Source organism: Desmodus rotundus, chromosome 3, assembly GCF_022682495.2.
Source record: "Desmodus rotundus isolate HL8 chromosome 3, HLdesRot8A.1, whole genome shotgun sequence".
In the NCBI taxonomy this organism is placed as follows: Eukaryota; Metazoa; Chordata; class Mammalia; order Chiroptera; family Phyllostomidae; genus Desmodus; species Desmodus rotundus.
The window spans coordinates 88666652-88685756 of NC_071389.1; the positions used below are offsets into that span (position 1 = coordinate 88666652).

At 41.4% G+C, this 19105-nt stretch overlaps 1 protein-coding gene across 4 annotated transcripts in view; it reads left to right on the forward strand.

The window, feature by feature from the left end:
- The window catches only part of GCNT2 (glucosaminyl (N-acetyl) transferase 2 (I blood group)), a 113371-nt gene that overhangs the window by 25465 nt on the left and 68801 nt on the right, over positions 1-19105 (forward strand). Inside the window, exon 2 of one of the 4 annotated variants that reach the window (XM_045189102.3) lies at positions 11544-12766. The exons of 2 other annotated variants lie outside the window; for them this stretch is intronic. In XM_045189102.3, coding sequence (XP_045045037.2) covers positions 11544-11593 — 50 coding nt within the window. In that variant the 3' untranslated portion in view covers positions 11594-12766. Of the gene's footprint in view, positions 1-11543; positions 12767-14147; positions 15395-19105 lie in introns of those variants that run through there. One more of the 4 variants, XM_024552309.3, reaches the window with a different exon arrangement.

Consider the following 19105-nt stretch of genomic DNA (forward strand, 5'->3'; position numbering starts at 1 on the left):
TAGAAATAGCTCTGTCTTTTGCCAAAGTGTGTGATGTGCTTTAGCTTATTACCCATCTGTGTCCTGTAATGGCAGTCTCTTTCCTTGTTAATTGTGTGCTCATTGCTGTCCTCCTGCTGTGCACACCATGTGCTGTGCTGGCAGTGTTTGTCGACTGGCTGCCTATTGACCCCAGAAGTCTGTGTGGCACAGAAGGCCCAGGGCAGTTGGAACCCCTTGCACAAACACCTCTCGTTCAAAGAACTTTGTCCGTGTTTTAAAAAGTAGGTTATTTTCTTATATTGCTAAATATTTTATTTATTTATTTTTAAAGAGAGGGAAAGGGAGGGATATAGGGAGGGAGAGAAACACCAATATGCAAGAGATATGTCAATTGGTTGCCTCTTAAGTGCCCCCAACTGGGGACCTGGCCCACAGCCCCGGCACCTGCCCTGACTGGGTATCGAACTGGCGACCTTTCGGCTTGCAGGCCAGCACTCAGTCCATTTAGCCACACCAGCCAGCACTGTCCATTTTTTTTGTATAGGTGCCAGGCAAATGATTGTTTTCAATATGTGCCATGGTGAGAAAATTGTTGAAAAGTACTTCTTTAATATACCATCCCAAATTGAAACTAGATTTCAAAATCTCAGAGGGGCAGACTTTCCATTTGGCCAGGCCATAAAAGGAAGAGAAGAGCTGAATCTGGTAATTAACAACACACCTGTCTTTAGGTAGAATCATATTTTAATGAATGGCCTAGTTAATTCTATAGAATGGGGCTATTTCCACATCCTAGAAGACTCCAATCCTGGCACTGTTAAAGAAATCCCACAGCACAAGTGTTTTCTCAAGGAGAGAGCAGAGACTTAACATCATGCTTTATTTAAGTTATTTGAACTTCACAGAAATCCTTGAAGGAGGTAGATGTTATCACCTCCCATTTGCAGATATGTGAACTGGGGATCCAGAAAATAGAATGACTTAATCTGTGTTTGTTTGACCCCTAGTTTAGGATAAAGCATGATGCCTTTCAGAAGTTCCTGTGCCTGAAGCAATGTATTTAATAAAAATGCTAGTCTTTGACTATCTAGAAAATGTTTAAAGATTTTAATGAGTTTTCAACCTTTTATTTTAAACTAATTTCAAATTTACTATGCTTGTAAGAATATAAAGAGCTCTCCTATACCCTTCACCCACATTTCCCAACCCATAACACTTTAACAATTTATCACATTTGCCTTATCTTATTCCTATCTCTCTCTCACTCTCTTTCTTATACATTTTCCCTAAACCATTTGCTAGTTGCTCCTTACTATTTCACCGTATATTTCTAACACCAGCAACAGAGAGACTTTCTTACATAACCATAGTACAATCATCAAGTGGTACAGCATTTCTCTTTAATCCACACACCCTATTCCAGTGTCACTGGTTGTACTTACTAATAATGTCTTTCATAAAATTAGGATCTTATTAAGGATTTCAAGCTACATTTAGATGTCATATCTTTTCATTCTCTTCTATTTTGGAACAATTTCTTAGTCTATTTGTGCTTTTCAAGGTCTCATCATCTTTGAAGAATGGAAGTCTGATGTTTCCTCATGATCAGATTCAAGTTATGGGCAAAGATGCCAGAGCAATAATGGTGTGGGAGCATGCCATGTTGACTTGTTCTGACAGTGGCAATGTTAACTTTTGTTACTTGGGTAAGATCTACTCGACAGATTTGTATTTCATATTTACTACTAATTACTAAGTATTTTATGGAGAGACAGTTTGAGACTATTTAGATATCCTGTTCTTCATCAAATGTTCACGCTCCAGTTCTGCAGTCCAGTGATGGTTCTTGTCTGACCCAATGATTACCGTTTGGTTGCCAAACTGTGAATTTTTTTCTAACTCCATCCTTCTGTGTTCATTAGTTGACATTCACCTGTAAGGTAGAGCCTTCTCTTTTCCCCATGTGCTCACTTGGTTTTTTTCTTTGTTTTTTTATGGATGTGGGTTCCCATTTCATTCATCGGATTACAACCCATTACTATTTATACTTACGTTGCTGCTCAAATGTTCCAGGCTTAGCCAGTGGTGCCCCTTCAAGCTGATTCCTATGTCTTTTCAGTATGTTCCCATATTTTTTGATTACTTCCTTACTTCTGGCATGAGACATTCTGTTAATTTTGCATTATACTTAACCTGCCCAGGTCTTGGAGTCAGCCATTTTCTTTAAGGAATCCTCACTGCATTTAGTAAAGAATAATATTTAGAAACCAAGATCTGAGAACTCAAAGGCATTATTACAACTATGACCTTTTAGGGATCAGAGCTAGAAAAAAAATATGTATTGTATACATAATGTCTGTATACACGATGACACACATCACATGTGAATTCTCTTTTTTAATATTTATTTTATTTTTAAAGGATATTTTATTGATTATGTTATTACAGGTTTCCCAGTTTTCCCCCTTTATCTCCCCTCTGCCGTGTATACCCCAACCCTCCAGCATTCTGCACCCACCACCCGCCTTAGTTCATGCCTGTGGGCTATACATATAAGTTCTTTGACTTCTCTGTTTGCTGTACCATTCTTAACCCCTCCCCATTTATTTTATGCCTACTAATTATGCTTCTTCTTCCCTGTACCTTTCCCCCCATTTTCCTTTCCCCCTCTCCACTGAAAACCCTCCATGTGATCTCCATATCTGTGATTCTGTTACTGTTCTAGTTGTTTGCTTAGTTTTTGTTTTCATTTTTTTAGGTTCAGTTGTTGATAGTTGTGAGTTTGTTGTCATTTTACTGTTGATAGTTTTTGATCTTCTTCTATTTGTTGGATAAGTCCCTTTAACATTTCATATAATAAGGGCTTGGTGATGATGAACTCCTTTAACTTGACCTTGTCTGGGAAGCACGTTATCTGCCCTTCCATTCTAAATGATAGCTTGGCTACATAGAGTAATTTTGGATTTAGGTCCTTGCCTTTCATGACTTGGAATACTTCTTTCTAGCCCCTTCTTGCCTGCAAAGTTTCTTTTGAGAAATCAGCTCATCGTCTTAAGGGAACTCCTTTGTAGGTAACTCTCTCCTTTCCTCTTGCTGCTTCTAAGATTCTCTCTTTATCTTTAATCTTGGGTAACTTAATTATGATGTGTCTTGGTGTGTTCCTTTGGGTCCAACTTTTTTGGGACTCTCTGGGCTTTCTGGACTTCCTGGAAGTCTATTTCCATCACCAGATTGGGGAAGTTTTCCTTCATTATTTGTTCAAATAAGTATTCGATATCTTGCTCTTGTTCTTCTCCTTCTGGCAACCCTATAATTCTGATATTAGAGCATTTAAATTGTCTCAGAGTTTCCTAAGCTTCCCCTCATTTTTTTGAATTCTTGTTTCTTCATTCTGTTCCAGTTGGATGTTTATTCCTTTCTTTTGTTCCAAATTGTTGATTTGAGTCCCGGTTTCCTTCCCTTCACTGTTGGTTCCCTGTACATTTTCCTTTATTTCACTTTGTGTAGCCTTCATTTGTTCCTTCATTTTGCAACTGAGCTAATCAGTTCTATGAGCATCCTGATAATCAATGTTTTGAACTGTGCATCTGATAGGTTGGCTGTCTCCTTGTCGCTTAGCTCTTTTTCTGGTGTTTTGATTTGTTCTTTCATTTGGGCCATATTTCTTTGTCTCAGTGCACCTGATATGTTGTAAGGGGGCAGGGCCATAGGTATTCACCAGGGTGGGGCAACCCTCTTTGCTGAGCTGTGGTGCTGTCTGTGGAGGAGGGGCCAGAGATGGAACAATTCGGTTCACTTGCTCTGCTCTAGCCCTACTTTCTGTCAAACTCTCTCATTTGAGACTGGGAGTTTCTCCCACTGTAGCAATCCTCACAATAGTTTCCAGCTAGCTTTGAGTCTTTATCTTCCTGTTTGGCGAGCCCCACCTGGCCAAAATTGTCTCGCACATCCTTTCCACTCGGCTGCCCACCTACCGGTCTCATTGAATGTTTTTTTTTAACTCCTTGGTTGTTGGAATTCCATGCAGTTTGATTTTCTGGCACTTGTGGTCATTTATTGTTTTTAGATTGGTTGTTACCCTTCTTTCGGTTGTGTGAGGAAACTAAGCATTTCTACCACACCACCATCTTGGCCGAAATTTCCACAGGTGCATTCTCAAACATGTACTCCAATTTATATACGGTTTCATCTTACTCATGCATACTTATCTATATTTTAATTTTTTAATATATATTAAAAAACACAATTTCACAGTATCTCTAATTCTAATCCAACAACACAGGGTTTATTCTCTCCCCTTCCTTCTCCAGTAGTGAGGAACCTGGCTCCCGTTAACCTCAGTACATTCACTTATTTTCTCAGTCCCACTCTATGAGCAACCAGTCCTCTCATGGTGCTTAGCTGAAGTCCTGGACCCAGGACATGCAGATCTACCTCTTACCAGCTATAGCCTTGGTCCCTGGGGAAAAAATAAGGAGCTCTGAATGGATTTTGATACCTTTATAAGTCTATTTGCATTAGGAGGCAGAAAAGCATATAAATAATACATTCAAAGTCCTGCTTTAATGCTACCTGAATTCATGAACTTGGGTAATGAAGTCTCACTTGCTTATCTGTAAAACGGGGATAATAATGTGCTAATTACTTTTACAGAGTTGTTGTAAGCATTAAATGGTAATCTACAAGAAGTGTTGACCAAATACCTGGCACCTGATAAGTATCAGCTCAATGTTATCTTTTATTATTGTATCAGTCAGGGCTCTAGCAAGAAAACAGACAGTATGCTCAAATTAGGCCAGTCAAGAAGGACCTAGAAAAAGTACTGTGGACAGGGCCCCTTTGCAAATAACTGCAGTCAAAGGAGACAGCTATCCTGCTCTAAGTGGCAAGATAAGAGCTGGGTAGTAAACGCCTTGATCGTCTCCCTGTCACTGGAAAACCCACCAGAGCTAGAGCCCATTGATACATTCTGTACAGGTCAGCTCTCCTGCAGGGGGAAGGGAGGGGGAGGGACATAAAGGGCCAACTGAAAGCAATTATTCAACTTTTTTGGTGGTATGTTTTTGTAAAACTTGTAACTGATTCTGATGGAATTCTTGTGGTAGTGTAACAGACCCCGGTCAGTACAGTCATCTGGGTAGTTTCAGACCTAGTCCTCTCAGAAAGGAAAGCTTAAAAACGAACTTGGCAAAAGTGATCTGGAGAGTGGGTGTTCTGAGAATTACAGAAGGCTGGGAGTCTAGGAAGCAGGAGAGCAGGATCTCAGCACCTGGAGTCCCAAGTCAAGACAGGGGAGGCACTTTGGATTCAGTGAGTTGTTCTCTGCAGGCAGAAAGAGATAAGCCTGATTCATAGGAGCTCTGTTCTGGAGATTATTACCATGCCTGGTTAATTAGTTCCAAGGCCAGGCCATCTGACACCCAGTCCTGCATGGGCCAGATATTCCCTGGATCATGCCTTCTGCTTGATACTGGTCAAACCATGCAGAAATGTGATCACCTGAAGAGTTGGATGGAGAGATGGAATTTGGAAGTCAGTGATAATATGAGCCGAAAGAAAAATATTTGTCTTGATGGTTTTCTGAACAATAAAGAAAAGATGTTGGGAGAAAAGGAAAAGAAATGTTCAAGTGTTTCAGGCTTAGGTGTCTTCTCAACACATGCTGATGATTGAATGTGACAGAAAGAAAAGGAGTGTTGGAAAAAAAGAATGCGTGGGTCTTACTGGAAGTGAACACAGCTCTCCTTATTCCTCATGATTTCTCCATGAAGCAGATATGGGTGGGGAGGCCAATACCTTTCTGGCCCTGAAAGGGAATAGGTGGCAACAGCTCTGGAGTAAAGCTGCTCACATTCGAGTCCTGTGCCAGCCCCTCCCAACTGAGTGACCGTGGACTGGGAGGTTACCTGGGAGAACAGTGAGCTTCCAAGTCTCAGTTTCCTCATTGGACAAGAGGGGTGATAGCCCCTAATGCCAGCTATCAGCTTTGTCATTCATACTTCTTGGTACCTTGTTATAACAGATGTTCTCTTTTCAGTGCAGGTGCCTCCTCTGTCCTTATCTGATCTAGATGACAAGTCCCTTAAGGGCTGGCACGCAGTTCAGTGTTGATGAACACAAAGGGTTTTTGAATTAAATTGTAATGCCCTGTTTTGTTTTCTTTTGGCTCCTTTTCTTCTGGACTTTCCTCACTGGTAGGAAGCAGTGGTTGTTGGGTCATGGCTAAGGGTGGCAAGCGTCAGGTACCAGAGTAGAAACACCCTTACCAGTCAGTCTGCTTAAAGAAGATGTGATGTGGGCTGTCCAGGCCAGTGTGGCTCAGTTGGTTGGGTGGCGTCCTGCAAAACAAAAGGTTGCCGGTTCAATTCCTCTCAGGGTTCAACTCAGGGTACATGCCTGGGTTGCGGTTCGGTGCCTGATCAGGGTGCATATGAGAGACAACCGGTAGATGTTTTCCCTCACATCAGTGTTTCTCTTCCTCTCTTTCTCCCACCCTTCCCCTCTCTCTAAAAATAAATAAATCAAATCTTAAAAAAAAGAGGTGACGTGGGTTCTAGTGTATGGTACGGCAGAGTATTTGGTCATAAGTAATAGCCATAAATATCAGTTATTTGAGAATGACCGGATTCCCATTCACCTTGAAGACTCCCCTGCAAGAGTTTTCCTAGGAGGCCCATGACTTATTCATGCATTCATTTTTGGTAAAATACTGTATAACATAGAAAAGTGTACATATCTATCATTAGTATTCAGCTTGACACATTGTCATGAACAAACACACCCATGTAACTCACATCAAGGCATAGAACACGACCAACATCCCAGGCACAATGCTAATGTCAAACAGCATAGGTCACAGGTGGCAAGCACAAGGCCCATGGGCTGAATCCTGACCTCCACCTTGTTTTATCCAGCCCGGCACCGTGTTTCTACCTGGTGGCAACACTGAGCTCTCGCTTAACTGTTAAGGAGTAGTTACATTTATACAGTCCTAAAACTACATTCAGCCCTTTGAAGGCAACCACAAAGCTGATGTGGCCCCCAGTGAAAATGAGTTTGACACGCCTGCCATAGGTTACTTCGACCTGCTGTTGTCCTTTATATACATAGAAATACACAGCCTGTACTCTTTTTCTGTCTGGCACTTTTTGCTCCATGTTATGTTTGTGAGATTTGCTTTTTGTTTTTATTGCAGGCATTGATATTCATTCATTATCACTGCAGTTAGAAGAAGGTGGGTGCGGTGGGAGGGATGAGTTTGCCCCCCAGGGAACATTGGCAATGTCTGCTGACATTTTTGCTTGTCACAACTTGGGCTGGGCTGGCAGGGGGTGCTATTGGCATTTAGCCAGGGCTTCCACTAAACCTAAAATGCACCAAAAAAAGCATCCACAACAAGCTCATTTTGCCTCAAATGCCAGTGATGCCAAGGTTGAGACACCCTGATGTATAACTGTTCGTGAGTGTTTGGGTCTGTTATGAGTATGGCTGCAGTGAACATTGGGCTCTACGTCCTTTTATAAACACATACACATTTCTGATGAATAAACACCTAGGAATGGAATTTCTGGGTCGCAGGATATGCCTATGCTCAGCCTTTGTAGAGATCCCCAGTTTTGTACAGTTGTACCAGTTCACACTTCACAAGCAGGACGTGAACATTTAGGTTGTTCCCCATCTGCACCGATATTTGGTATTTTCTGTTTTTTTCTCATTTATTTATCTTTTGATTGTTTTGATTCTTCTACATCTCAGCGTCTGGCACACTAGATACTCAGAACATCAGTGTTTGTCAGTAAATAATCCTACCCACATTTTGTGAAAGACTGGGGTCATGCACAGGTGTGCGTGCTGTGTACAGTAAATTAGAGACAGCATTTGGGTCAGGACGGCTTGTACCTAGGGTTTCTCTCACTCAAATAAAAGCACTAGCCCCTTTCTGTATATTGATTTCCTTTCACTCTTTCTAGGAGGTCCTATTGCTTTCCATACTAAATTTTACAAGGGATCAGGTAATCCACCATTTGAGTTCATGTTTATTAAGCATTTCCAAATTGTACAGTATTGTTTATCCTAAAACATTGGTTGTTTTGTTTTTAAGTATATTTTATTGATTATGTTATTACAGTTGTCCCATTTTTTTCTCCCCTCTATTCCTCTCCATTCTGTACTGCCCTTCCCACCAGCATTCCCCCACTTAGTTCATGTCCATAGGTCATACATATAAGTTCTTTTGCTTCTCCATTTCCTATATTATTCTTAACTGCCCCTACCATTTATGCTTCTTATTCCCTGTACCTTCCCTCCCATCCTTTCCCTCCCCCTCCCCACTGATAGCCCTCCAGGTGTTTTGTTATATTTCAGAGTAAATTGCCTAGTCTTTGCCAAATAGATCAGATGTGGTCACTGACCAAGAAAATAAAGAATTTTGGTCTCTAATTCATTAGTTCTCAATCGTTGGTTCCGATACCTTGTTAGGAAAGCAAATTATTAAGTTCCATCTGCAACTTACTGACCTCTTGGGGTCAGGGCCCTGTAACCTGTGTTTTTAACAACCCCTTCTGGTGATGAGATGTTAAAAAGAAGTTTGCAAACTGTGGATCTAAACTATCCTTATCCCCAAGTTATAGACACCCCTAGTTTGGCTGAATACTTTTGAAAACACATGTTTTGGTAAAACAATTGAGTCAGTTATTCTGCTAGGGTTAAGTAATTAACTTCACATGTAAATTTAGTGGTAAATTTCATCTTGAAATGTTAATTGACTGTGACTTATTTTGGGTAATTTACTTTCCATTTTCTAAGCCCCTAAATTTCAGACTTTTCGTATTTCTAATTGCTACATTTACGCTACCAGACGATTGCTGCCTATCAGTGCAAGCTTTGAATTTGCCTATTTGAATCTGTGTGTACTGTCTTTTGCAAGTATTTGCTTAGCATCTTTTAGCTTTCAGGAAGTGTTTCCACGATACCTTTGCTGCATCAAAATTGGATGCAGATCACTTCAACTCACAGTACCATGATATGAGGGAGCATGACCTCCTTCTGGTCCCGCCACCTTAGCCTTTAAAATTCTGTGCATTAATTTCTCCTCCTTCTCTAAGATGAGAGTTTGAAATAATGCTTTTGGTTTCATGATTTAGACAACAACTTCTTCTGTTGCTAATTAGATGAATGGTATAGAAAGTAAAATGATTGGATCCCAAGAGAAGGTGGATTTTCCCCAGTGAACTGCACTGGAGGACTCTCAGTTATGAGAGAATTGTCGTTTTAGTTATAGATGTACTTGAAAGTCTCTCCTTTCCTCTTCTCTTTAGCATCATTATCATCATCATCAAAAAAAAAAAGCTCCATTTACAAGCCGTCTGGTCACCCAGAGCACAATTACTCACTTGCTATCCAAAGTGAATTGGACTGCCACCATTCTCTTTCTTCTGGTGAATTATTCTTAGTTCAAGGGGAAAAAGAAATTAATCTTCATATTTTACACTTAAGAATGATTCCCTGAGTCACTTGACATGCTATAATAACAAAGCAAACACACAGAAATGACCTTTTAAGGAATAGCTATCCGTGAGCCCAAGGAATGATAAAATCTCACTTCATTTACTTAACCTTTCTGCAAATATAACCTACCCTCTCAATGCTACTTCAACAAACTTTATCAGTGCCAGTCCTTTAAGTGCCCTTTTTGCTATTATTTAACATTTATAAAGCTAGTGTTTCTGCTCAAGCCTCTGTCCCCTCAATTTCATTCCCAGCTGAAGAATAGCAGTTAATTGAGAATGGAAAAACAAGTCCCAGAACAATTATGAAGGTATAATGAAGTTTGAATTAGTACATGCAATTAAACAAAGGTAAGATGCATGAGATGTTGAGAATAGAGTTCACTGCTGATATGCGTTTGTAGTTAGGTCTCTGTAGCCCTATGCTGAAAAAAGAGAGGAAAAAGCACTACTTGTACAGTCAAACCATAGCTCCGGGTAACTAGAAATCAACTTAAAGAAAAAAATCATGGAGGGCTGTCCTAGTCCATGATATTCTAATACACAAATTAAAACATTGTGTAAACATGGGTTTCAACACTCCTTTGATTCATAGTTGAAAATTGCACTTTTCAGATGCCCAGATGATTCTGGACCCATTCAACAGTATTGAATGCAGTGTGTGCCGGGCCCTCGTCCAGTTGCTGGGCTATCATAGGAACAGGAGGCAAAAGTCCCAACACTCCTGAAGTTCACCTGGTCCCCTAATGGGTATTTTGAGATAATGGTTTACTGAGTTGAATGTTTATCTCTGCTGCCATGCCAGAGAAGTTCTAGATTCACATTTCTTTCTGGGATAGTTCTCTACACTGGTTTTCCTGGTTTCATGTTCTTGCTCTCTCTTATGATTTCTCCAACTAGAATGCCCCCTCCATGCTCTGAGTGTCGAATCTAACCATTGGAAGCCCTTTCTAACCACTCAAGCTCCAAAGGAAACTTTCATTCTCTGACCTTCCATGACATTTAGTAGAAAACCTCTTGTATGGAACTTAACCATAATCTTTCCTGTTTTGTTGGTTATATTTTCAGTTGTATGTGTTTTGAATCCTAGGGAAGATATAATCTCCTACAGGACAGGGGTCATAGTCACACTTGAATTCGGTCACTGCTTGGCAGATTCACCTCACGCATACTGTACTATATAGCTCATTGAATCTGGAAGGGACCACAGGAAACATCCTATTAAAGAAGAAGCAAGCGGGGATCTAAGATCACATGCTCAGTGAAAGGTGGGAGAGTGATGTGCACCATGCCCTGTGAGCGATGTTGTGGGACTTAGTGGACAGCCCTTCCTCGATACACAAGAAGAAACACATTTTTTTATGGTTTCCCCTAAAATGCAATTGAAAGTTGTTTTTTAATCATTTAATCTAGCTGGTTAGTCTGGTCAGAGTTTTTGTTTGTCAAAATAAAAGATACCAGTTGCTCTGTTGCCAATTCTAAGTAAGAGCTCATTTATCCATGGGCACCTGGAACCATGGGGGATGCGGACTGCATTCACTCATTCAACACATACGTGTGGGTAAAAAATTAGTATGAGTAAGGTAATGTTCATACTTCTACATTACAAGGCTGAGGGGATGGAAAAATAACTCTAGACTTTCCTCTAATTCCCAATCATGAATACCTTAGTGACCCTGGATGTTAAATCCTTGCCCTATCTTGAAATTTCTTTTCTTTTCTTTTTTTAATTTTAATTTTTTATTGTTATTCAATTACACTTGTGTACCTTTTCTCCCCATCCCTCCACCCCACCCCAGTTGAAATTTCTTTATTTAAGAAAAACCTCAAACAATATGTAGGATCTGATGTTCTGTGAAAATCTACAAGCTTAAAGCCTCCTTAGAGCCTTGGATACATTATTAATTAAGGAGTAGTTAGCACCTTTACCTCATAGTTTAGGAGGCTTTATTCACATCTAATATTTTCATTATCTTTAACGTGTGCAGTATGCACATGTGGGCTGACGTGTACTTTCGCACCATGATTTATTTTGTTCCTGTTCCTCCTCCATAGGCTGCCTGGGAGCACCCCTCCACCTAGAGTCTTTGGTGATACTCCTTTGACAGCAGGATGAAATTCAACTTTTTGAGCACAACAGGCAAGGTCTTTTACAACCGCCTGCCATGTCCCTCAGAGGTCCGACTTAGCCTGGCAAGCAGCAAACCCTTGCGGTGCAGCTCCCCTCAGCTCCTTCTTCTCCGGGTCTTGCAGCCTCAGCAAGTGCATCCCGTGCCCCTTCACACACAAAGTCTGGAGGTGCAAAGGTGTCAGAGGATACTCTTTCTCTCCTTTGATTATCTCCTTATTTCACTGAAACTCCGAGTCTCCCCTCATTTCAAAGAAAGGATACCCTCTTCATTTTGCAGCTGTATTCTAGGCAGTATCACAACTGGAAAAATTTCTTAAAACTTAAAAAAAGTAAAGACTTCTAAATGGAATGAAGAGTAAGCTTTTAAGGTGGCCCTAGGGGAAAATAAATATGTCTAGCCAGAATAATTGCCTTGTTCGGGAATAATTGCTTACAAAGAGAACGACAAGCACGGTTGCTAGGGCTACAAGAGTCAACCTTGTCCTTGCCTGCAGTCGAAGGCAGGTTGGGAAGGCTGAGCTGTTCAGTCTCAGTAGCAAAACAAGAAAAAGAAAAAAAAAATGCATGGTGTCTGCTCTGGATAAGCAGGCCAGATGCCTATGAGGATGGAACAGTAAACAGCCTTACACTATTGCAACAAGAGGGTTGTGTTTTGTTTTTTTTTTAAAGTCCTCCCATAGGTATTTCTTAAAGACAAAACCTGAGGGTGGGAAAATTTGCCCAAGGATGGCCAAAAGGGGAGAGAGAAGAAACAGCTATATTTTCAGCACACAAGCAATGCCACTTGAAACAATGGATTGAATACAGAAGTATCATGAAAGTTCTTAATTTGGCTAGTTGTCTATATTTCTTAATATAGAAACATTATTAATGCCTGTACCCTCAGCCTTGTATATTGAACCCCTGTGTTATTGACCAGTAGGAAATAATAATGTAAACAGTATCTGTATAATGTCCACTTGGCAAATCTCCAAATATTTTAACATCCATTCTAAGTTAACAGGCTTTGCCAAACTAGATACTGAAATTCCTCTTTGTTGTCTTGAAATGGAATATGCAATAACTTAACATTTAAAGGTATTATTTAGAAAAAGAGAAGCTTGGGATGGAATTTTCCGTTATCACAAACTTTCGGTTATTTGCTTTACCAGAGAAACACTAAGAATGCGATTGATCCGCTTCAACCATGTGATGGCTGCGTGTTGTTTTTCCACTTTGCCTACAAATCCAAAGGGTGATTCTATGTGGAGTTTATTTCTGATGGGTCTTAAACCATGAGGAGAATTTAGTAAGGCAGAAAGGAAAATAATGCCCAGGCTGGAAGAGTGAGCAATGTGAACAATGAAAATGAGAAGAATGAAAACCTACAGTGTGCTCAGGAAGTCATGTGTCATTCAGGGGGAGTGGAGTGCCTTGCATCCTGGGGGACAGCATTGCTCTTCCTGCCCATTCTGAAAGCAAGGAAATCAACAGGCCTGTATTGTTCAATTCCTTTAATAGCAGGGTCGAGACTTCTCAAAAGGAAGGAGAGAAAGTGCATTAAAGGACATTATTTCTTCATGAGGTGGGGTGGGGCTCAGTCTCCACTGTGAGACTGTAGGGTGGAGGGAGATAATAAGTTCAGATAAATAGTGAGGAGAAATTAGGAAGGCATTCAGCCATTGAACTGGTGTTTCAGGGTCATTTTAAATAAAATATATTAATTTATATTTAAAAATAACTGGTGGGAAACTGAAAGGTTGGAGAAACTTTTGAGTGGAAGAGCTTGATACTCCTTAACCAAAACACTATTATTTACAAATAGGGAAAACAACCTTCATTTCCTAGATGGTCAATAAACTTAACTGGGCAGGTATAAAGCACTTCCCTAGTATTAGATGATGTACTTTGGGTGGTTAAAACCTGAATATTCCTTAGATCCTATAATCTGAGCATCACTGCAGCCAGATTCAAGTTCTTTGCAGTGAAGCTTTAAGGACTCATCTAAATCAGGGGGTGTAGCTTGAAACTTGTTCCTTTGCCCCCATCTTTCTGTGACAGGCCCCACAGTGGATGCTGAAGTGGGAGGAGAGAGGCTATCACCTAATCTCAAAGTCACAGGACCAGGATCCCTGCCACTTCGGATCCCCTAGGACTGGACCTCCTGCAATCTCTTGTTTTAGAACACAGTAGGGGAGGGCAGGAAAGCTTTATGAAAGAGCCAGGGTGGATGAGGTTTATTTTACTTGTCACCTCAGTCATTTTTGTTTTCAGTAAAGCAGCATTTGTAAGAGTGGGGACTATGTCCTATCCCATGGCTCATACTGGGAGTGGATCATTGCCATTGAACGAGAGGGGTTGAGTGCCAGCCTGTCGGATGACTAGCAGGAAATGCGAGCCTGCCAGAACACATCATTTCAATTTTGGCTTTCACTGTGCTAATTCCCTGAATGGCAATAACAAGGGGTGGGGGTGGGCGTGGGGGTGGGGCGGGAGGAATGGGAAATAAAAGAGATCTAAGGAACTGAATCTGCAAGAGAGAGCAGTTACCAACCAGAGTTTCGTGAAACAGCTCGCAGATGCAAGCCGGGAGGCAGAGGGAGGGAACAAGGCTGGGCTTAACAACCTGCTACTGGGATTTAGACAAAGGCGGTTTGAGAGAGGCAGAGAGAATGAGGAGGGATCAGTTGCTAATATCAGCATGGGGACAGAGCCAGCAGCTGGACTCCCGGCATGAAACTGAATAAATTCACAGCGTCTCCTTCAGGGTAGAAATTGCTGGAGTATGTACCAAAACAAGAACTCAGAGAAAAAAGTAAGTTTGGGAAAGGACTTACAAATTTTCACCATCTTTGAAATCTCTCTCATCTTTGAGGCATGTCTTCTTCGATGCGTTACCTCTTTATAGTTTCTGTCTCTTGTGTGATAATTTTTATCGTGCTCTATGTGTTCAGTTTTGGGGGAGAGCAGAGCTTCCAGAGGCTGAATAATTCGGACACTTTACTGCTGACTCAAGTTTGCACATCCTTTTTCAAAGGCAAAACCCCTTTCCTGTGGAGAAACAAACTAATGATATATGAGAAGTCTTCTTGCAAAGAATACCTGACCCAGAGCCACTATATCACAGCCCCTTTATCCAAAGAAGAGGCCGAGTTTCCTTTGGCATATACAATGGTCATCCATCACAATTTCAATACCTTTGCAAGGCTCTTCAGAGCTATTTACATGCCTCAGAATGTCTACTGCGTTCATGTGGATGAAAAGGCGACAGTTGAATTTAAAGATGCAGTGGAGCAATTACTGAGCTGCTTCCCAAATGCTTTTCTGGCTTCCAAGATGGAGCCAGTTGTCTATGGTGGGATTTCCAGGCTCCAGGCTGACCTGAACTGCATCAAAGATCTTGTGGCCTCAGAGATCCCGTGGAAGTACGCCATCAACACCTGTGGGCAAGATTTCCCCCTGAAAACCAACAAGGAAATAGTTCAGTATCTGAAAGGATTTAAAGGGAAAAACATTACCCCTGGGGTGCTGCCTCCAGCTCACGCAATTGGCCGGACTAAATATGTCCACCGAGAGCACCTGGGCAAAGAGCTGTCCTATGTGATAAGAACCACAGCTCTGAAACCACCTCCTCCCCATAATCTCACCATTTACTTTGGCTCTGCCTATGTTGCTCTATCAAGAGAATTTTCCAACTTTGTTCTCCATGACCCACGGGCTGTTGATTTGCTCCAGTGGTCCAAAGACACTTTCAGTCCTGATGAACATTTCTGGGTGACGCTCAATAGGATTCCAGGTATGTGAGAGTCCCTATTTCACATGATAGCAGTGTGCCACACTTGAAAGGGGTTTTCAAAGAGCCTGCTTCTTTTTACTTGAGTAGAAGATGAAAACTAAAACATACAGTCCTTATCCTAATCCTTTCTAAATGCAGGGTGGTATTTTTTGGTTGTTTTAAAGTACTTTATTTATTTACTTTTACAGAAAAGGGGAGGGAGGGAGAAAGGGAGAGAAACAGTGATGTGAGAGAGAAACATCAATCAGTTGCCTCTTGTACACATGCACTGACCTGGGGCCAAACCTGCAACCCAGGCATGTGCCCTGACCTAGAATCGAACTAATGACCTTCCACTTGGGGATGATGCCCAACTGAGCCACAGCAGTCAGAGCAGGATGGTCTTAATGTGATAATACAATATTCTAGTGGGGCCAAATAATACTTCTCAGTGGTTTGCTTTGCAGTTCATCATGTTCTTTTGCATTTATCATCTTACTGGATATTTACCACAATGGATATTATTGTTCTCAGTCCTCATTGGAGTTTTTCCTTCCTCCCAAATTTGTCAAACTTGTTCTTACCCCAGGGCTGTTGCCTGGGCCATTCTCCTGCCTACCCCTCTAGTGGCACAAGCTCTTTCTTATCAGCCAGATGTCATCTGAGCTGATCACCTCACCCTGTTTTTCCTTTAAAGAGTTTATCACCATCTGGAATTATCATGTTAACTTATTTGCATGGGTTTGTTCTTGGCCTCTTCTGCTTTAACTCCATGAAGTCAGGCCATTTTCTATGTTGTTGACTGCTCTATCCTCAATGCTTAGAACACATAGTAAATGCTCAATAAACATATATTAGATGAGAGAATGAATGAATGGCAAGGTATGAGGCTGTACTATGACACCACAGCTGTCCCCTAAGACTCAGTAAACTGTGAAATATGTGGACCCATGCATTGTACCATATTATCAGTGTAGGCTTAAAAAATAATATATGTATATTTATAATTTTTTTTCTTGAGATAAATAATGAGATTCTAGGAGAAGCTCTTTTCACCAAAATATTTCTACCTTTACTAATGGAGCAGATCAACTGTTTTAAAAACTGTATAAAAACACAATAGGATTTCTTCTGAAGGAAACAGCATGCTTTGGACTCAATGAAAAATACAAAATGGATCTCTGATGAACTCGACAGCATTATTATAGCAAGAGAAAAGCAATCATTGTTCTTGTTCTTGGGGGGCTGCCAAGTTGGAAACTCTGGTAGGTGCTCTCAGGCTGCAGGGCAGGGCCTGCTGGGCGATAATGACACCAGCATTCTCTGGAAAATACTGTGTTTGGGCTCTGAATCCCAGGGTGACCAGCCTGGGGAGCAGGGCTGGCTCTAGTCCTGTGCATTCCCTCTTTCCTGACCTCCCTCTCCCTGTAGCCACCATCCCTTCACTGTTTATCTGTTATTTCCTTCACTGACATATAATTTGAGACTGTTACGTACTTAGAAGCTGATTTTCATGGTTAAATATTTATTCCCTTTCTATTTTCACTTTCCCGTTAAGATTTACAGAGGCTTGGTTCTAACCATGTGGTTCCTTAGATATCATACTGAGATGAAGGCATTTCATAACTTGGCAAAAGTCTGAACTGTTGCCTTTTAAGGAAAGGAAAACATGGGCTTTGATTAGTGTTGTCTGTGGTTACTTTGACAGAAGGATGGTCAGTTTTATCAATGTCGAATCAGAGTAGAAAAATCAAGTAAAAAAGAAATTCCCCTCCTACCTCCGGATTTTTCCTTTCCCAGCCCTAATCAAATCAACAAGGGGGAAACCAAGAATGATACCTAGAAAAATGCAGGAGAGGAAACCGTGTTTGCTACGGGTCTTCGGTGTGGCACACTGGCTTCCGCCCTGTCACAGTGACAATGTGAGCCCATGTAAATTGCATAACCTCTTGGAACTTCAAATCTCCCAGCTACAAAATTAGGGCACAGGTAGGGAGACCCTTTTTTGTTCCTACACCTGCTTTTTTTTTTTTTTTTTCCTCCAAAAGACACAATGCCCAGAACTGCCTAAACACCCAGCATATGACTATCGGGAATTTTTAAGAAAGTGAAAATGCTGGGAGTCTGGACTCCAAATTGCCCATTAGCTCTGGCAAATGCATTCCATTTCCCTTGCAGGAAATTGGGGGTGAGAGCTCTGCCAAGAGAGCATCTCTTCCAGGAGGCAGGTGAGCACAGGCCAGTCAGTGGGCGGTCAGGTCTGATCCTGCAAGGCAAGCTTTTCAGGATAATGTGACATTTCCTGAGTCTTTGCCTCCTTCCTTTCTTAGAGTCTGGATGGCATCCTGGTTCAGGGACACAGCAAAAGAATATCCTGCTTGTAGGTGGAGCCTTCCCAAATTACAAGTGATTAAAGAAAAAAAATTCTCAGACACTGTAGCCCCTGTGCTGCTATCTCATCTTCAAAGGCAATGTAAAATTCGGGCTCCTGCTCATGCTTGAGCATTCCTTGTGATTTAAGATTTGCTTCTTTATTACTAGACAAGCTTTAAGTGTACCAGCTCTTCTTTCTATTTTCAATGTCGTGTTTTAAAGGGAAAGTTCTTCAGTAAATACAGCATAACTATCCCTTCTGCAAATGTGCAAGTCAGAGAGTGCTGTTCCTTCCTTCCTCAACGTTTCCTTCTCTCTTTCTCCTAAATACCCTAAATTAAAGTGTTTGTGTTAGAAAGAAGACCCTGTATAGGCACATCAGGTTCCTGCAAAGACCCACAAGAGTACTATTCCTAAGAAAATGATTAGTACTCCACAGTGAGATATCAGAAAACAAAGTGAAAATAGTTTAAAATTTCACTGTCATGCCATCCTCTGTGTCTCGTGGTCAGACAGATGGCCTAGACCTCTCCCTCTGGCCATGTTCTCAAAGGAAACCTTCCAGGGACACGCATTTCTTTGAATCACACTACAAAACATCCAGCTCTGCTAGCAGTACCTTAGCCCAAATTCTGTGCACACTTATATTTTCTAACTTCTCAGATCTTTGTAATCGTTGCTACTGTGTCACCTTAAGACAAGCCCCTTTCTCTACCTTTTCTGGCTATTCATCTAACACAGGGGTGTCAAAGTCATTTTCACCGGGGGCCACATCAGCCTTGCGGTTGCCTTCAAAGGGCCGAATGTAATTTTAGGACTGTATGCATGTAACTAACTACTCCTTAACTAGGGGCAAGGAGCTCGGAGCTGCAGCCTTGTAGAAACCAGGTGTGGGGCCAGATAAAACAAAGCGGAGGGCCGGATTCAGCCTGCAGGCCTTGTGTTTGCCACCTGTGCTCTAACATGTTTTTTTGCCTACCTGCCCCAGGGCAGAGTGTCAGAGCCATTTAGACTTTTTGTGTGTATCATTTTTTTTTATTGTTCAAGTACAGTTGCCTCCATTTTCACCCCCTCCCCCGCCCCACCCATCCCCAGCTAGATTTTTGACTCAAGTCTTGTCAAATTGCTCGGTTTCTGCAGAAGCTGGTAGTAGTCTAGTTTTTTGTTGTGTTCCTGTGGCTAAATTGTCCTCCTGTGTACTTCAGAGAGGGTCCATTTCTACTGAAAAGGCAAAGCTGCTACAGGATTTGGCTTCAGCCACTTTTTTCTCTCACTGCGTAAGTTTGTTCTTGTGAATTTTTGCTCATGCATTACTCTGACCTTTCTCATGCCATGATGTTTTTCTTCCATACGAATGTT